Raw genomic sequence first — 20,069 nt, forward strand, 5'->3', positions numbered from 1 at the left:
GCAAACAACAATTATAGGCTTGACTTTAAAGTTTCACTTTGTAGAACAGTTTGAGAAGCAGAATGTGTCCAGAATTGTTCCTGTCCGAAACAGGGATTCAACCTATCAAAAAGGGAAAGGAAGTTGTACTATTTCAAGACTCTTGCCTGTCCTCTTAGTTTCTAAATCATGGACTCAAATAGAAATTCTGGTATAACAGCACCTTCAGAAACATGTTGAATCACATACTTTCACAAAATTCACATTTGCAGAAATTCTTTATTCATCAGATCTAAACATTGCTAAGCATCATCGTTATCAGCACCAACTATCCTTTTGGAATGATCACCCTCTCTTAGAAACTTTCTGCATATTGCAGTTTCACAATATGCATTCTGAAAGCCTGGAGTTTTTCTTTTTTAAGAAAAAAGCAAGAAAGAAGAGGCAAGCCTTGTAAAATGGACAGAAAATAGATACAGCTTCTCCTCAGAGCCTCTCACTCAGCATCAAAAGCAAAGCTTGAACCATGGAGTACAATAAGTTACTCTTGCATATGCCTGTATGCAGAAGTACGCAGGTCTGGGTTTGGCTGAGCCAAGTCCTCTTTCCACGCATCATAGGTTCCATGCATGAGGTTTTAGTGTTTGACATATTAGTAACTTATAGGACGAGATAAACACACAGTATTGGCACGAGAATGGAAAGGAAGTACCTTGGGGCAGAACTCCATTCCAATTTATTTTTATTAGGACCTGGGCACACTCCAGGAGGTGGCGAGACTTGCATGCCAATCACCTACTTGCAGGCAACTTGACTGAACTGTCAGGGTGTTGGGTAGAACCAATTCCGAAGTCCTCTTTCAGGGATTCTTAGCACGAGCATGTACGGTAGCAAATGTATGAGCAGTAAGTCTTGTGTTTGAACCCCCATCAATAACATTGCAAGATGAGATGACAGATTGCAGAGCCTGAGCATAAGCTGAAAAAATAATGGAAGAAAATTAGCTTTTGGTATAAGCTTGGGAAAAAGAAAGAAGAGGTGGGGAGGAGGTGATGGAGAAAGCACGAGAAGAGGTTTCTAAAATTATACGTAGTGTGATGATAGATAACTTCTATACCCTCTCCCACAATATAGGACATGGATTCAGTACCTACAGAAATATTTTTTCATGCAATCCATGATTTGAGGAGTTCATTGCCACAAGATGTGAACACTGGTTTATCAAGGGCTTTAGGTAGGTTCATGGAGGGTAGGTCTGGAAAAAATGGCTATACTAAATGCCACTAGATAAGATACTAGTCGCTAGCAGGCAACTGTGGAGAAGTGTTGTGGCCTTCATATCCTGCTTGTGGTTAAACAGATGCAGCTGTCAGGCACTGCAAATTACAGGATGCTAAAGGGACCTTTGCTCTAATTCTCCAGGGCTGCTCTTATGTAAATGTTGTTAACTTGGATACAGTTAACTCAGCATTGGTATTGTTCTACAGCTACTTGCTGAATCAGGAATTGAGCAAAGAAGACAACCCTTTGCTTTTGACCAAGATGTCTCTCCCAACGTGAAGAACATTCACAGGATCCATAGGAACTGCCACAGCGCCACTGAGCAGCAGGCAAGTTTTTAGCATGACTGCTCAGAGATGCAGTTGCTAGGAAGACAACAGCTTGGGGAAATAGTTTAAAGTTTCAGAACAAGCTAATAGGCATACGCAAGCACTGCTACATTGCAACCTTGGTAGAAGAGTCTTGGCTTAGAATGCATATTTGTGGATCTGGTACAGTGGTATCTCGATTTTTGAACGTAATCCGTTCCAGAAGACCGTTTGAGCTCCAAAACGTTCGAAAACTGAAGCATTTATTTACAAAAAAACTCAATATGGATGCCATGTGGCATATTCGACTTCCAAAAATTGTTTGAAAACCGAAGCATTTACTTCCGGGTTTACGGCGTTCAAAAACCAAAATGTTTGTAAATGGAGATGTTTGAAAACCGAGGTACCACTGTATATGTCCAACCACAGGCTTACTAGTAAAAACAATGTGAATGGCAACATTAGTTGCTTACCAGCTGCTGCAGCCTAGTCTCAAAGCCCTTCTACTCACAGAACTAAGATGTTCTGCAGCTTGAGCAGGGCTAATGGAACACCCCAAAGTATTCCCTATATGGAAACTACAAAGAGAAAAGGATAGTTGAAAAGAAAATGCCATGGGATGGATGCTTAAGCAGAGTCCTTCAGAATAAATTCCAGCTGGTATCTGATTAAAAATCCACCCCCATTTCTGTCTTTCATGAGACTGCAACCTATTCTGCTAGGCACTAGGTGTTTCAAAATACGCTGGTATCCTCTTCCACATGAGCAATGCTAAACAGCTGCCGGGAGGAGCAACAGATGCCAGTGATAAAGAATGTCAGAAAACCTTGTACCTTTGTGATTTTTGTAGAACACACAATTGTTGGCGCAGCTATCAGGATGAGAGTCCCAGAAATCTGTCCCACAGAAGCACAGCAGAGGCAAGCTGATATTATACATTTTGATCTTCTCTCGCATCTGGGCTCGTAATGCTTCTACATATCTGAAACAAAACGCACACAAAAACACCCTTACTTTCGTCTATTAAAAACAGACTTTTGGCCCTGAAAATGGCCCCCAAAGTGGTTTACCAACACAAAGCAAAGCCAGTTTAAACAGTAACAGGATTGATGCATTAAAGAAAAAGAGCCGAGTCAAAACACTCAATCTTTAATGAAGAACTGTAATAAAAATTCTTTCACTGCCTGCCTAAGGGTATTCAGGGATGAGGGCAGCCTAACCTCCCTAATGGGTGTTTTGTATGTGTGTTGGTAACTGATGGCATGTGAATCCCTTATGGACTGGCCAATTACTAGGCATTGCAATTAGGTTGCCCAAATGAATATGGGGAGCAGGCACCTGGGTTCATTGCAGTCCTTGAGCACTGCAATGACTCACATGGCCACATGACCCTGTAACCACCACTAACTTTGGTGGTTGGCTGCGATTGGCTGCAGTCATTGCAGTGGCTTTGCAGGCTGCCAAGAGCTGCTGCAATTGCTCTGATGACTTGCAGGGATGTTGGCTGATGTTGCAGTGTGACTGACCACATAGTCCCTAGCTCTCAGGAACACCTGGAGTCTACTGGAGTTCAACTATCTTTGCTGGTAGTGGTCCTTGTCAGTACAGCCTCCCTCTGAATATAGCTGCTGGGGACAAACAAGGGAGGGAAGGGTTCTTGTCAGCACAGTGTACTGGTTTGCCATTGTGGGGGAAAAGATGCTGAATTAGATGGGCATTTGGTCTGTAGAATGTGCTCTCAGTTGCTGCAGCTGGGATTTTAGGAAGAGAAACAAAGCCCCCCTCAAATATTTCAGCTCACCTTGAATATTCTTTATTTCGCTGTTGCCTTTCCGCTACCTTTTTCTTCTCCAGCATATCCCCTAGTTTAAGATGTTCCAGTTTTTCATAAGCTTTCCCTTTGGCATTAACATCTCCTTGGGAGGCCCTCTCTTGTATCTTCAGTTCCCCTGCCTGGTATGTCTCCTGTATCCTCGGTTCATTGTCATAGTGCCTCTCTTGTACTCTCTGTCTCTCCTGCATCCTCTGTTCCTCTGCATGGCGTCGAAGCTCCTTTTCCTTCTTTATTCTATGGGCAAGAAGTGTAATTCTATTTATTCTTTCACAAGATCACACGCTATATAGTGCAGGCATAAGAATTAGAACAGGCACCCCCAAACTCGGCCCTCCAGATGTTTTGGGACTACAATTCCCATCACCTCTGACCACTGGTCCTGTTAGCTAAGGATGATGGGAGTTGTAGTCCCAAAACATCTGGAGGGCTGAGTTTGGGGATGCCTGAATTAGAACAACATTCTCAGTTCTGCTGTTACATTCCTGTGTGGAATAATTCTAAGATGGTAAACACTGGTTAAAATTCAATCAGACTTTCCTTTGGCTCCAGCATGGTCCAGGCTTGGTAAACTCTAACAAAATTAACTGTCCCTAATGTGTTTCTGTACTGTGAGCTGCATGACACATTGCATGTTACTACCACCTTCTTACTTTGCCTGTCTACATTCAACCTCTACCAGGTGTACTCCAGAGCAAAAACACGGGCCATGTATGGTAGCATCCAGGAGTGACCAAGTCCTTGCTTCAAAACTTAGCTATGAACTCACTAGGTGGTCTAAGGAAAGACACACACAGAGCACCTAATATCTGCAAATTAGGAAGACTATTGGTCTAACCCAGGGTTTCCCAAACTTGGGTCTCTAGTTGTTTTTAGACTACAATTCCCATCAGCCCCTGGCCACTGGTCCTGCCAGCTATGGATGATGTGAGTTGTAGTCCAAAAACAGCTAGAGACCCAAGTTTGGGAAATTCTGGTCTAACCTTTACAGGACTGGTTTAAGGTCGACTGTGATGTTTTTGAATCTTGAGAAAGAGCAATATGCAAGTAATATTAATAAATCTGCACAAGTCGATTTTTGAACTAATTATTTGTTTAATTCATAAATAACATTTATATTATGCATATCTTCAATAAATCACCAGTGACAAATAACCCTCAAAAAACCTATGCCAAAAACCCCCAAAAGGTGACTGAAAAACAAACATTTTCAAGCAAGCTGGATTACTTGCAAACAGGGAGCCAATGTAATCTCCCATAGCAGGGTGTTCTGCATAGGAGCTGCTACTTCTTTATTCACTTTAAATTATAAACAGCTTTAAAAGCTCCATCAAAGCAGTTATTATCCATAAGTGCTAAATGGAACTTCCACATTCAGAAGCAGTATGCTGGGGACAAGTGGATGAGGCCTAATGCCCCGCTTGTGGACTTCCCAGAGACACCTGGATGGTGACTGAAAACAGCAGACTGAACTATATGGACCTTTGTCTGAATGAGCAGGGTCCCTCCGCTGCCAACTCGCTAAATCAAAGCTATTCAAATAAGAGAGGAAAGGCACAAGAAAGTAAAAACATTTACTTAACAAAGCCATGCTGCTGAAGGAAAATAATCTCATTTGACACTTCTCTCCCCACTGCAGCAATTTCCTTAATATTCAATATTTGAATGAACTTTACTGCATCATAGTAAAATTTTCATCTATAAAAGCCATGGGAGTAACGGCAGGCCAACCTTATCCTAAATAATTATAAACAAGATAACTAACTCCTCCCCACCCAGTTAGCAAACTGAAACAAATAAACATAACTCTGTCGTGGAAATACAAGATTCTTCACGTGTTATCGAAAACACAGCTGCCTCAAGGTGCATTTTCCTTGAGTGATCTCTATACTATGAGGAGACTGAAGGAATCCACCTGGATGCATTTGAAGAGGCCCCAATTAATTATAAAAATTATTTTATCTTTTGGCACTTTCACCCTTTTTATCTTAACAGCAAAAATAGGTTTATGGTTTCCAGTGACTTCACGGCTGCCGCGATATGGCCCTAATAAACTGAGAGCAAAAAGATGGTCATGTGTAGAACACGTACTTCTCCATTTTTCTCTGCCACTCCTTTTGCCTTTGCTGCTCCTTTACTTGTTCTCTTTCAATATCCATGAAGAGGCGCCTGTATCTCAGGTACTGGCCTTGGCGCTACAGAAAAAAGATGCATTTCAGAGCAGTAGTGGACATGGCACACTTACCATGCTCCAGCTGCTATACAGAGAACTATTAGTAACCATTCCACCTGGCTGCAACCAAGAGAGAGGCTTGGCCTCACTGCTATTTAGCTCCCTCTCTGCCTGAATTCTCTCCGTCAGTAGCTATTCCGTCTACTTACAGAACGTTTACATCAGTAAAGAATTCATTCTTTTTAATGCACTTATTTTCACAGTGTCCTCCCTTTCTCTTTGTGCTTTCGAGTCACATCTACAGTGGTACCTCGGGTTACATACGCTGCAGGTTACACATGCTTCAGGTTACAGACTCTGCTAACCCAGAAATAGTACCTTGGGTTAAGAACTTTGCTTCAGGATGAGAACAGAAATCGTGCTCCGGCTGCGTGGTGCAGCAGGAGGCCCCATTAGCTAAAGTGGTGCTTCAGGTTAAGAACAGTTTCAGGTTAAGAACGGACCTCTGGAAGGAATTAAGTACTTAACCCGAGGTACCACTGTACTAGATTGCCCATCTGCTAGCGGGAACTGTGTTTGTTCCTTCATTTTTGCAGTGACATGGAAGCACCGGGTACTTTATCATTACTTTAACAAACAAAACCGAGATTCCAGAAAGCAGGGATTCACTTTTTCTGGATTAAATAATCTAGAATTTAGGAGTACATGTTGCGAATACCCCAGGATCTTAAAAGTGCAAAATGCCAATCTATAGAAGCAGCTGCCAGGACTCTTCCTGTACAAGATCTATCATACTATGTACTCTTATTGTTTAATAAGAATTTTTTGGTGCTTGTCCCCACAAGTGTATTTACAGAGCTCAATAAAGTGGCAGCATTCTGCAACTACAGTCAAGGTATTACAATTTATTGAAGTGGTTCAGTTACAAGACACAAAGACCTCCTGAACCAGGTTTCCCTCTGCTGGCCAGCATTTAAATCACAACTCCGTATTTTGCTGTGACTCCCCATTTATGAAAGTGTAACATTCTAATGCCTGGCTTATTCTCAATTTTACCCTTGGGTTTTAAAGAACTCACACTCTGCCAGTTGCTCATATCTCACTTGAAGTCCCAAACCAGAAATGTGTCTCTATTTATTTATATTGCCTGCTCTGGAGATGTTTTATAAAAGAGGTAGTACCAAAACTGCCTTTTAAAAGGTTTTGGTACATTAAGTACAGGAGGCAGCACTTAAGCAACTCCATGTTTGAATTCTGGCAACACTAGAGATTTATTATAGTGAATCCAGCTAGGAAATCTTACCATTTGTCCGCTAACCAGCTGCTAGAAAACAACAGAAGTGTGAACTGTTCTTGCCCCTCCCTTTTCCCCTACTTACACCTCTTTAGCACCATTCTAGGCCTAAGTCCCAGTAATTTAGGATGTGGCAGCAGGGCTTATTGAAGCAGCATAGCCACATCACCACCCAAAGCCCACCGATAGGAAGGCTGGGGGAGGGAGAGGAAAGGGGGGGGAATGTCTCTTTGCTAAGCCAGCTCTTAGGCTGGTGCAGCAAAGAGGCACAGATTGGGCTGTGTACCATCACCTGAGAGCAGCTGGAACATTTCTGAATCCAACAGAATGTGTGTTGGCCCAGATCTGCTCCCTCACCTCCTCCAAAACACCCTATTTCAGTGGTTTCCGCTTGCTACCACAGCAACAAGCTTTTGCCTTTGGGCCGGGGGCACAATGGGACTCTCCCCTGCCATCAATAGAACTCCCCTGCCGAAGAAGGCAAGCAGAGGGATACCTCCATCTCCTCCCAGTACAGTAAATTGGGGGGCTGGATTTCTCTGCCCAGCTATAACCAGTGGCAGTCATATTTTTATAATGATGGCATGTGTGTGTGTGCACATGCACACAATTGACTCTCAGCATTAAAATATCCCACATCCCTTAAAACGTAAGCAGAGAGGCAGAGGATCACAACTGGCGTCACCACAGCCTTGCATTGTTTCCTCATGAAAATTCATTTGCAAGGTGAAGTAATACAAGACTATATACCTGCTTCTTTGATTCTTCTTTCTCTGTTCCAGACCAGAGTATCCTGGCATCTAGAGGTTCATTGCCAGCTGTGGGATAGGTACTTTTCAGTATCTCACTATTAACCTACAAGGAAATCAGAGCAAGTAGCTAACTTCTCACCTTTTGACACACATACAATAAATAATAATAATAATAATAATAATTTGTTTATAACAACAAAATATTAAAATACATAAAAGGCTTCCTCTGAAGTTTTAACATATAGCCCTTCTCCTCTTTTAGACTTTGTATTTATATAGATAGATATTGATATAAAACCCAGCAATGGACACGATCCAGCCACAGCAAAGCAATTTTTTGTTTCACTGGTGTTCACTGGAAAGGTTCATGCATCTGCTTAATTTTCTCATGGATGTCAATGGGACTTTAAACTGTTCAGCTTTGGGAAAAAACATATCCCATGTTTGATGTAACATTCTAAATTTCTGGTGCAGTATTTTAGGTTGTTTTTTTGAGTCCAGTAAGTAGTCAGGAAGAAGGCATGAATCTTATTGGTCCATTTTATGAGCAACCCATAAAAGAATGGGGCATTAATATAATAAACATAGTTTAGTAGACTGTAAATGTTTAAAGAACCATTGCAATGTATCAAGTATATGTGGGAATGTTAAGGAAGGTGGGAGAAGATATATTGTTTTGATATTATCCCTCCTCACTCATGCTAGTGAGTAAGCAGCAGAGCATATTCCCTTTGCAACTTATTGGAAGCAAGTTGATGATTCGTTAGAATCCTTTAATTAAGCAATTCAGTCTGGCTTGTCCAATCTGGATTGTTCCTGGTAAGTTTCCCCTTTATTTTCCTCTTAAAATAATAACAATACAACACAGTCTTTTTTAAAAATAAGAATAAAGTTTTTCTTACATTTAGTTCACAGTAGTAATCTGAAGACAGGTTTTTTCTTGTGGTTACAGTGAAAAGAAGTCTGAGCTACATCTCAGACTTTTGGCTTGTGGGCTCCGTCCTATGTGAAGGTTGAGCCATGCGCTGGCTGAGAGTCCAAGAGTAAGAGAATAAGAGTCCAAGAGAGAGATGGTTGCATGGCCAACCCTTTTATCTGGTCAGCTAGGGTCACGTCTATCTACCTGGTCACACACAGGGGGAAGAAGCTCCAGAGCAGGTATGATAGGATGTCCTCCCTGTCTGGAGCCACATTCCCCTGTGTGTCCATTCTAGGCAGCAAGAAAATGTTGTAGTTGACTGCTCTAGTAATAATACATCCCACAGTATATACCTAACCCAATATTCCAGGGTTTTTATTCTTACACTGTCCTATAAAGCAGGGGTGAGAAACTTGTGTCCTCCAGATGTTGGGACTCCAGCCCCCAGCATCCCTGTCTATGAGCCATGCTGGCTGGGGCTGATGGGAGTTGGAATCATGCTACACCAGGATGGCCACAGGTTCCTCATCCCTGCGATAAAGAGCGGTTCAAAATTAGTTTAGCAAACTATAGGAAAGCAAGCAGCTAGGAAGACATAGGAAGTCTCATGCATGCCATGAGAACGAGTTCAATTGTCTTCCTCTCCTTCAATGTCACAGCCTCTCACACAAGGAAATAGGAGAACAGCAAGGGCGATATTCTCCTAAAGCAAGTGTCTCTTCTGAGCACAGAACTAGTACAGCTAACATCAGCTGCAAGACTGGCATTGGAGAAATCTTACTTTCTGAAACTGCACTGTATAGTATGAGTCTTTGTTCCGCTGTCCTTGTTCCTGCCCTTGAAGTTCAGCTGGAAGGTCGTGGTGCCCCACAAGAAGAAACTCGCCTCTGTCACCCTCTTCTGCATTGCCTGGAATTGTCTTGGGAGATGCTGGCTTCTAAACAAAGTTGAAGACCTAATTTCAAAAGCCTGTTACATGAGCCTGCCGAGACTGAATAGCTTTACTGAAACGTGTACGTCATTTTGCACTGCATTAGCCACTTAAGAGAGTTTTTATTTGAAAATTGGTACATGTAATATTCAAAATAAATACACAAACCAAACAGGGGAGATGGTTTACTCTTCAGAAATCCTGCCCCAGTCTTGAGACACAGCTTGGTTCACATGTCACATTAAACCATAGTGTAGTGAGCGAGCAGCATGCTCAAAACGTTCCTACAGTACTCTCCCCTGCTCCTGCTGTGCCACAGACGAAGCGAGCCACAGTCCAAGGAAATCAACCACTAATTCCAATTCAGATGACCCAACAAGCCAGACTGGCTTGTTTTGTTTAATGTGGTATGTGAACTGGACCGGAATATTGGCAGATCCATCTGTCAGGGACACGTAAATCATTTGCCCCACCTCCAACCCCACCCCAGCTGAACTCTGAAGGGGAAATAATGCTACAGGAGAAATCTGCCATTAAAAAACCTGCTTGCTGGTAAAAAATATGGTTGGAGGAAGGGTTTAGTTCACCTTTTTCGCCCATGCTGTGCCTTAAATCACAAATGAATTTCCCTTCTGATTCATAGGGATTTGGCATTGCCTAAGTTGGGTCATGCCACTGCCACACATTTTCACAAAATGGCAAAACATCACTCTTAACAGGGCAAGTTGCCCACATAAGAGCTACAACTTTCACCTGATTGCTTGATGTTGTAAACAGCTAGATAAGCTATCATAAGATCATGTTCTCATCACTTCAGGCAATTACCTAATAGAAGATAAGGCTAAACACACATTTGGTATCACATTAAGTGGACTATGTGAACTCACCTAGCTAAAGTCACCCAATAGCACACTTTAAATACATCTCTTGGTCTGAATGAAAACCTGCACTCCTTGTCCTCTGGGCTGGTATTACTTTGAGATTATGAACAATTATGTTTTTAAACAGAAAGTTTATTAGTGTTAGGAAAGCTACATAAGGCTTTAGAAATACTGGCCCTATGATCTTAATGCATAGTTATGCTAAAGATTCAGAAGTGGTAGAATCCAACTCATTCTTCATTTATCACAAAATCAGCTTCCTCTGTTGGTATGTCTGAGGGCATTGGAGAAGATTAGCATGGCAGAGAACCCAGAAGCATAGAGCAGGAACTGAAAAATAAAACTGGTAAGTTGAAATTCAGAGATTACCTATACTTGTCTATTTACAATTACTCCCAGGTAATTGCAGCCTCAATCATGCTTCACAGCTAGCCAAGCAGGTAAAGACGATATTGCAGAATGTACCAAAATAGAGAGTATTTTCTCTTGTTGTCACCTGTACGCTCAGACGGCTCTCCCAAGCACCTCCTGGAAGTTCTGGAGCAGGATCACTTTCTGACACAGATTTCCGGGAAGCCAGCCTGCGACGGACCTGTTGCACAGTTTTTCTTACCTATGAAACAGAAAATAGGCGCAGGTTAATTCTGTGTCCAGGGCAGCTGTCTACCAGCTCCATCTGGGACGCAGGCTGAGACCCTACCTGCCCACAGACTGTCTCGCCAGAGTGGTGAATGCTCTAGATATCTCCCGCTTGGACTACTGCAATGCGCTCTACGTGGGGCTACCTTTGAAGGTGACTCGGAAACTGCAATTAATTCAGAATGCAGCAGCTAGACTGGTGACTGGGAGTGGCCATCGAGACCATATAACCTGAAAGATCTTCATTGGCTCCCAGTACGCTTCTGAGCACAATTCAAAGTGTTGGTGCTGACCTTTAAAGCCCTAAACGGCCTCGGTCCTGTATACCTAAGGAGCGTCTCCACCCCCATTGTCCAGCCCAAACACTGAGGTCCAGCGCCGAGGCCTTATGGTGGTTCCCTCATTGCAAGAAGTGAGGTTACAGGGAACCAGGCAGAGGGCCTTCTCGGTAGTGGTACCTGTCCTGTGGAACGCCCTCCCATCAGATGTCAAGGCAATAAGCAACTACCGTATTTTTCGGACTATTGGACGCACCGGTCCATAGGACGCACCTAGATTGGGGGGGGGGGGAAATAAAGGCAAAAAAAATTTATCCCCCCCCCCAGGCGCGGGGCTGGGGCGGGGAAGCCCGAGCTTCCCCCTCCCCCAGAACGGGACCCAGAGCCATGCTTTGGCATCGCTCTGGGAACTTGCGGGGCTGGGGGAGGAGGAAGCCTTCCGCCAACCTCCAAACCATGTCGGGAGACAGCGGGATGGCGCGCTGCGCCTCTCCCGCTGTCCCCCGAGCTTGTGGGGCTGGCGGTGGGGCTCTCCTGAAGCCGGGAGGTCGTGGGGATGGTGGGGGGGGAGAAGCAGGCTTGCTTCTCCCTCCCCCAGCCTCCCGATCAGGTCGGGGAAAAGCGGGATAGCGGAGCGCCGCCATCCCGCTTTTCCACGACCTGATCTGGAGGTTGTGGGGCTGGTGGGGGGGAGAAGCAGGCTTGCTTCTCCCTCCCCCAGCCTCCCGATCAGGTCGGGGAAAAGCGGGATAGCGGAGCGCCGCCATCCCGCTTTTCCACGACCTGATCTGGAGGTTGTGGGGCTGGTGGGGGGGAGAAGCAGGCTTGCTTCTCCCTCCCCCAGCCTCCCGATCAGGTTGGGGAAAAGCGGGATAGCGGAGCGCCGCCATCCCGCTTTCCCCCGACCTGATCTGGAGGTTGTGGGGATGTGGGGGGGGGGGGAGAAGCAGGCTTGCTTCTCCCTCCCCCAGCCTCCCGATCAGGTCGGGGAAAAGCGGGATAGCGGAGCGCCGCCATCCCGCTTTCCCCCGACCTGATCTGGAGGTTGTGGGGCTGGTGGGGGGGAGAAGCAGGCTTGCTTCTCCCTCCCCCAGCCTCCCGATCAGGTCGGGGAAAAGCGGGATAGCGGAGCGCCGCCATCCCGCTTTCCCCCGACCTGATCTGGAGGTTGTGGGGCTGGTGGGGGGGAGAAGCAGGCTTGCTTCTCCCTCCCCCAGCCTCCCGATCAGGTCGGGGAAAAGCGGGATAGCGGAGCGCCGCCATCCCGCTTTCCCCCGACCTGATCTGGAGGTTGTGGGGCTGGTGGGGGGGAGAAGCAGGCTTGCTTCTCCCTCCCCCAGCCTCCCGATCAGGTCGGGGAAAAGCGGGATAGCGGAGCGCCGCCATCCCGCTTTCCCCCGACCTGATCTGGAGGTTGTGGGGCTGGTGGGGGGGAGAAGCAGGCTTGCTTCTCCCTCCCCCAGCCTCCCGATCAGGTCGGGGAAAAGCGGGATAGCGGAGCGCCGCCATCCCGCTTTTCCACGACCTGATCTGGAGGTTGTGGGGCTGGTGGGGGGGAGAAGCAGGCTTGCTTCTCCCCCCGCCAGCCTCCCGATCAGGTCGGGGAAAAGCGGGATAGCGGAGCGCCGCCATCCCGCTTTTCCACGACCTGATCTGGAGGTTGTGGGGATGGTGGGGGGGAGAAGCAGGCTTGCTTCTCCCTCCCCCAGCCTCCGGATCAGGTCGGGGAAAAGCGGGATAGCGGAGCGCCGCCATCCCGCTTTCCCCCGACCTGATCTGGAGGTTGTGGGGATGGTGGGGGGGAGAAGCAGGCTTGCTTCTCCCCCCGCCAGCCTCCAGATCAGGTCGGGGAATAGCGGGGTGGCGGCTCTGCGCCTCCCCGCTGTCCCCAGCTTTTGGGTGCAGGCTGCTGCCCGCAAGCCTTGCGAGCCCGCGGGACATCCCGCCGGGCTTGCAAGACTTGGGATAGCTTCCTGAAGCCTGGAGAGCGAGAGGGGTCGGTGCGCACGGACCCCTCTCGCTCTCCAGGCTTCAGCAAAAGCCTGCATTCGCACCATAGGACGCACACACATTTCCCCTTCATTTTTGGAGGGGAAAAAGTGCGTCCTATAGTGCGAAAAATACGGTATTTGACTTTTAAAAGACAACTGAAGGTGGCCCTGTTTAGGGATGTTTTTAATGCCTGATGCTGTATTGTTTTAAATATTCAGTTGGAAGCCGCCCAGATGGGGGGGGGGGAAGAATAAATAAATAAATAAATAAGTTGTTATTATTATTAAAAATACTACTCACATAATTGAGAATTATAAGCAGGCTGCTACTAGAATGCTCTTTTATTTTTATCTTATTCAAAAACAGATGGCCTAATAATAGAAAGTATTGATTTTTGGAAGTGCTTTTTGTTTTTTCAACAGCCTAATGAAGATTTAGTATTTTGTTTTGTTAAGTCAAGAAGAGCTTGATAGAAAATATGTACTTGCAGATTTGAGCTTGCAGTGCAGCTTGGAAGGTCTGTGTAAAAAATGGTGTCTGGGCGACAAAGCATTAAAATAATTCTGGAACAGACTCAAGCAGGCGTCTCTGAGCAGCATGCTACAAGTATTAAAGTCCGCAACCAAGGACCCCATGTTCTACTCCCTAATGGATCTTTGTCTTGCAATGAACTGCAGAACCCCAATAACATACTATGAAAGCACTGATAAGGCTTTCTTCTCATGGTGCATTATCAGTGCTACACAATATGTATTGACTCATGTAAATGTGCTCATCAGTGGGTGAGTAAGTAGCATAGTACGTACGTATGTGAATCTCTGCTTAGGGTTATCTCTACCAGAACTTTCATATCATTTTGAATGTTTTCAATCATGTATCCTGTAGCCACAAAAGCCAAGATCCTGTACTTCATGTGTCTGTAGCAAGTATGAATTGTCTTCCCTGAGCAATAAAAGTATTTCTGCATATATCTCACATTCTGGGCAAAAATCAGAACAAACATGATATTTTAAAGGACTGCTGTTTTTATTATGTTTTTAGATATGTTGTAAGCCGCCCAGAGTGGCTGGGGAAATCCAGCCAGAGGAGCATTGTATAAATAATAAAATTAATTTTTTATTATTATTATTTATTATTATTATTATTCAGGTGCAAATAAAAGTTGTGTATATATCAGTTTTGCATCAGTAAAATACATTTGCTGACTATTTATCAGATACTTAAGATCTGAGGCATCATAGACCAATGAGACTTAAGGTTAAAATGCCCACAAAACTCAACAGAGCGAATGGTTGATATGGCGAGAAAACACTCACAGTTTTAGCATGCTCTGAAAACTGAACATTTAGGACCTTTTCTTCCAAGTCCCCCTCGTAATCAGGCCTCTGAATAGAGTTGATTTTATTACCAGTACTACAGATAGCAGAATCGGTGTTATGTCTGTACAGACACGTGCTTTTCTTGGGGGTCAATTGTAATGCAGAATCTGAAAATCCTATCACAACAGAGCTTTCTTTAAGAGCCTGCAGAAGAAAAAGGAAAAAAAACAACAGAGTAATAAGAAGATGGTAGACACATCCTAGCTTACTGCTGTTACGGGGAATGATAGTCATTTAAAGGGTTTGAAGTGATAAAACTGACCTCAGAGGTCATACATCTTTATCTTTTTTATTTACAGTGGATTCTAGTGATTCTAAGACTGATATCAACTTGTCATTTTCCTATCTGGTGATAAAGTAATATGGGAAAGCAGAAGTGAGCATACTTGAGAGATGTTCCAAGGTGTGGTCTGAAGGCAAATGAGGCCAAAATTGCTGAAGCTGAGCAGGTCAGCACAGGGTCAACCTGTGCCCCCAAACTCTTTTTATGTGGTCTCCAATACCCCCTGAAGCTGTCCCATTATTTCATGCCATAAAAGTCCCTTCCTGTTTGCGCCTTATATTTATCGACCTTTAAAAATGTTTTCCACCTCTTCCTATGTTGTTTTGAAACAATTTGGAAGGACAGCACTTTATTTTATTTATTTTCTATAAGTTATTTATATTTAACTTTGTACTGACTACATGGCTTGGAGAAAAAGTTGTCTGGAAGCCAGAAAGAAATTACTTCTACTCGCTTTTCTGACCAGTAGGTGCATTAGTTTGCTGTACTTTTATAAAAATCCTCCTTGTGCTCATTTATGAATGATTCCATTCAGGGTAGTCTTTATTCTGGATTATTTAATCCAGAACACTTTTGCCTCTGACTCCTCTCATCAGCAATGCCATACAGCCCTCGATAGATGACACCTGAGGGAACGTGGTCCTTGACAGTAAAAAAGGTTGCACTCCCCTGATGTCAGGGGCTATGGGTCCTAGATTAATGGAATGCCACAGCTTGGAACATCATGATGCAAGTTATCACCACAAATCCTAAAACCAAATTCATACTCTTTTCCATTGGACATGGGCTTCTACTTATAAAACAATGTTACTTGCAAGGAAAGAACCTACATGTGTAGTTAACAAAAGAAACAGATACTGTATAAGGAGACACTGTCTTACTGCTTCATAGGACTTCTGAAGCTGGTGTTTTCTCCTCATCTTAATGTGCTGGTTCACCCTGTGCTTCACCTCCTCTTGAAAGCGTTTCAGAAGCCTCTCTTTTTCTTTTCTTTGTTCTTTGTATGCTTCTTCAATTTGAGCTGCTGCTGCCTAAAGAAGATTGAAGATTGTTGAAACCAAGAGTGGGTGGAAGGTAAACTAAAGTTCATCCGTGAACCACTAGCCAATTTTGCACAGAGCACCTAGCTGGTGGGATTCTTGCAAATAATGCTGAACTAGATAGAAATTGGTCTGATCCCACAATGCACTTCTTACGGTTTTAACAAAAAATGGAGTCTTAGCATCACCTTGCACAGATTAGGTATTCCTTAAATGTCACTAGATCCCAAGTATTCAGTCTTGCTTGGAACTTTTAATATACTGGACCAGATCCCATCTTAATGCTAAGGCAATCTATGGCTTAGCTGCAGGTAGCATGGCCAGGGAAAGAGTGAAGAAGTCACAATTTTTGCTCTTGCTTGTTTATACTAAGCAATGGTTTGGCTTAGCATTGCATGTAAACCAGGCCACTGGCAGACAGTAGGATTTGTGTGTTTGTGGTTTGTGCGTGTGTGTATTAAAGGGAGACCAAGATCACCCGAGACTCAAATATGCCTGCCTCTTGTTTATGAAAGTTATTCAGAAAGGGAATGGCATATCACCAACAACATAGGATACACAAGTTATGAAAGAATAGAAGCTGGATTTGTAACATAATTATATAACCTAGATTTCAAGAAAAGTTGTTTTTTTTAAAAACAAACAAACACAGACATTACAAATTATATTACAAATATGAGGCTTTGTTAACATTCTCAGATAGCAAATACAATCCTGACAATCTGTAGTTCCTCATTCAACACCCCCACCAGCAGCAGCTCTAGAGAGTTTGCCAGCTGGAGAAGATAGCATTGGGCTAGATGGACCACTGATCCTGCTCAGTAGAAAATATCGTCTTTCAGAAAATGATGCTTTGGAAAGTTCAAAAATACTGTTGCATATGGGGTTTCCTTTCTTAGTACTTACAAAAACTGTGTTCTCTTCTTGCTCTGCATCATCTTGGGCACTCTCCACCCAAGCCCCAACAGCTACCACACACTGCGTCCTTTCTGCTAATACGTTCCAGTTCACTGCTGCTGACTGAGGCCTCACTTTTTCCTCAGCAGATCTCCAGGGATGCTGCTGCTGCTGCTTCTTGGAAGGTAGCATCTCAGCAACAGAGTAACTTCAAATCAGGGACATCTGGAAGGAGTCTCTGTTGAAATACAAGATTGGGCTCAAGATAAGCTTTAAGTTGCACTAACACGCCACTACCAAGTCAAACTTAAGATGTTCAAATGGGGCAGGGGAGATAGACCTGTGGCCCTCCATATGTTGTTGGACTTTCAACTACCACCAAACCCAGAGACCATGGCAGTTTTATATACGCAACTCCCCATTTGCATGGAAGGGGGGTCACGTCCCGGGTCACCCATTGAAAAAGCCTGCAAACACCCCGTTCCATCCCTGCCCTGCCCCTTTTGTGACGTTTTCAGGTCACTTCCATCTTTGGAGCAATGCGTGAGTGTGCAGTCGTGCCTATATTGGACGTACAGTGGTGCCTCGCAAGACGAAATTAATCCGTTCCGCGAGCCTCTTCGTCTACCGGTTTTTTTGTCTTGCGAAGCAACCCTATTAGCGGCTTAGCGGATTAGCGCTATTAGCGGTTTAGCGGCTATTAAAGGCTTAGCGGATTAGCGGCTAAAAGGCTATTAGCGGCTATTAAAGGCTTAGCGGCTTAGCGGCTAAAAGGCTATTAGCGGTTTAGCGGCTTAGAAAAAGGGGGGAAAGCGGAAAAAAATCGGAACACTTGCAAGACGTTTTCGTCTTGCAAAGCAAGCCCATAGGAAAAATCGTCTTGTGAAGCAGCTCAAAAACGGAAAACCCTTTCGTCTAGCGGGTTTTCCGTCTTGCAGGGCACCACTGTACCTAAAATGGTCTAGAAGGTCATGCATTCTTCATCCCTCAACTGGGGTCACCAACTGGCATGAAGAAAAAAACCCCCAGCCTAGCCCAGCTTGTGTTTCTTTAACAGAGTTTTGATCTTCAAAAAATAAACTGGTGAAGCTTCTCCAGATTTTCATTTAAGCAACTTATATGCAATTGTTTATGAACAAAGTATAAGTTTATAAACAAGTTAACTACAATCACTAAGCAATGTGGGGTTGAGATCACCTGATCCTAACTGATCAAACTGCTGTTAAAGGAAGAGCTTATACAAGCAAGCACAAGAAGTGGACAACTCTCCCTAAGAGACAAGGTAATTTTGCTACCTTAAATTAAAAAAAAAAACCTTTTTAATAACCTCAATTCGTGCACACTTATGCTTAAACCCTCTTATATAGAACCCTGCTTTTTACATGTTTGGCCTCCTCCCTCTGTAAAATATCAAAACTCAAAAAAAAAGGAGTTGATTTCTTCTTCTGCAAAAAGTTCCTAAGAGTTTTTCATGACGACAGGGCAACCTTTAGAGGTAAGGCTGACCTGCTGCTAGGGGTTGCCAACTAGCTAGATCACAAAAGGGAAAAGACGAAAATGGGAGGGGAAAAGGCACGTTAGCTTACTCCTGCTTCCTTTGGCGGAGGCTTCAACACTAGGAGCTTTTCAACAGAACGGAACTTAAAACAGGGTCCTTATGTCTACCAGGGTTAAGCCTATGCTTTCAGCATCTTGATATACAAAACTGCTTTAAATTTTCTTTTAAAAAAAATAAAGAAAGAAGAAAAGTAGTTTTAAGCATTTCCCATCTCCAAGGAAATCGCGTTACCAGAACTTCGCCCGGGGACCGAGGCTCCTTGCGGGACGTTTTGCGCCCCTCCGCTTCTCCCCACAGCATCCCGGAAAACTGCTTCCGCCGTTGTCATAGCAACTCCCTCCGTCCTCACCCGCGTACCTGCCCTCAGGGACGCCCGCCGCGACGGGCGGCGGCTGTCGCCATGGCAACCGCTTCAGGCCTCGCCTCTCCTTCCGGCCGGCCCCGAGCAAAACTCTTCCCCAACCGGAAGCGGGCTGCCAGAACTCCGTGCCTTCTTCTTCCCCTTCCCCTCCGAAACCGTCCTTTTTTAAAAACGCCGCTTCCGTCCCGGCAGAGTTCTGGCCCCGCCTGTCCTTTTACAGGCAACCAATCCGGTAGCAGAAGCGGCTCTAACGTCATGGTTGCGACGCGCCCCCTTTTAGAACTTTGGAATGTCGACGCGCCTCTTTAGAATTGGCCACGCCCCTTAAGGAGCTTTGCTTGTTGCTTGGTGGAGGGAAGTTGGCACGGGCTGTTCCGTTTTCAGGACGGCTTACCATACCAACACATCTTATTTTTATTTTATTTTATTTTAAATTTTTAATTTAATTTATTTGCCGCCCTTTTCCCACAGGTCTCAGGGCGGTTCACAGAATAATAAAACTGGGTTGGGGTGGAAATAAGAGGAACCTAGAAATGAAAAAAATATTAAATAGCCAATACATGGTTTGCGTAAACTCCAGGACTTCTTTCTTCAATCTCAACCACTCCCCAAGGGTTTGTGTGGAAATTCCAAATTAAGGAATATTGAAGGAATATTATTACGGCCCAAGGGCTGGCATACTAAATTAAGGAATATGGAATCCCTCGGTTAACAGGGTACCTAATTGGAAATTTTATCAGTCGAATGCATATAAAAGAGATGTTAAGATACCTTGGCACTTTTGAATTGCTGGACTCTGCCAGGAAGGGGCCTGCTATCTAGTGGTGGACATGTTGTGAACTGCCCTGAGATCGATGGGTATAGGGCGGTATACAAATTTAATAAATAATAATAATAAATTTTAGGAGCCTGGCAGAAAAGAAGTTTGCACGTGCTCAGAGGCACTTTTGTTATTGGAGCAGAGCTTTATGTGTTACATTTATTATTATTACCTGCTCTTTACCCAAAGGTTGAAGGGCAGCTTGCAGAACCGTTAAAACACAATATTAAAAAGAATTTAAAGCAACTTGCAGTCACAGAAATAAGGTGGGTTGTAGAAAAATACATCCCAAGTGCCAAAGGCCAGGACAAAGAGGTGCGTCTTCGGCGTTTGCTAAAAGCTGTGTGACAAAGGTTCCAGACTCACCTCTGCTGCACTTACTAGAGCTCAGGCTTTCTCCAGCAGGCTCCAGGTGGCATGCTGGCTTCCCCTCCACCCATTCTGTTTTCACAACAACCTTGTGGGCTTCATCA

General features: G+C 44.5%; 1 protein-coding gene across 2 annotated transcripts; it reads right to left on the bottom strand.

The window, feature by feature from the left end:
• Window positions 1-238: 238 nt before the first annotated feature.
• CCDC15 (coiled-coil domain containing 15) lies at window positions 239-18,893 on the bottom strand. 2 transcript variants are annotated; one of them, XM_081171708.1, is made up of 11 exons: window positions 18,773-18,893; window positions 16,867-17,095; window positions 15,802-15,951; window positions 14,575-14,781; window positions 10,846-10,962; window positions 9,319-9,474; window positions 7,617-7,721; window positions 5,491-5,594; window positions 3,370-3,636; window positions 2,402-2,550; window positions 239-957 (listed from the first exon to the last, which is right to left on the bottom strand). In XM_081171708.1, the coding sequence occupies exons 2-11, from the start codon at window positions 17,047-17,049 to the stop codon at window positions 839-841; spliced, it is 1,557 nt and encodes a 518-aa protein (XP_081027834.1). In that variant the 5' UTR covers window positions 17,050-17,095; window positions 18,773-18,893; the 3' UTR covers window positions 239-838. The 2 variants fall into 2 exon arrangements, with proteins under 2 accessions (XP_081027834.1, XP_081027833.1); XM_081171707.1 differs by lacking the exon at window positions 18,773-18,893 and adding an exon at window positions 18,647-18,766.
• Window positions 18,894-20,069: the final 1,176 nt, after the last annotated feature.

This window comes from Podarcis bocagei (assembly GCF_964188305.1).
Source record: "Podarcis bocagei genome assembly, chromosome: 15".
Classification (NCBI taxonomy): Eukaryota; Metazoa; Chordata; class Lepidosauria; order Squamata; family Lacertidae; genus Podarcis; species Podarcis bocagei.

Bases quoted from the DNA above. Each gene is read 5' to 3' on its own strand.
- CCDC15 (XM_081171708.1), bottom strand. From the start codon at position 17,049: ATGCTACCTTCCAAGAAGCAGCAGCAGCAGCATCCCTGGAGATCTGCT. The intron at 10,963-14,574 runs GTGAGTGTTTTC...TCTGTTTCATAG, and splicing joins TTTCAGAGCATGCTAAAACT to GTAAGAAAAACTGTGCAACA. The intron at 5,595-7,616 runs GTATATAGTCTT...TTTTTTCTGTAG, and splicing joins AAGAAGAATCAAAGAAGCAG to CGCCAAGGCCAGTACCTGAG.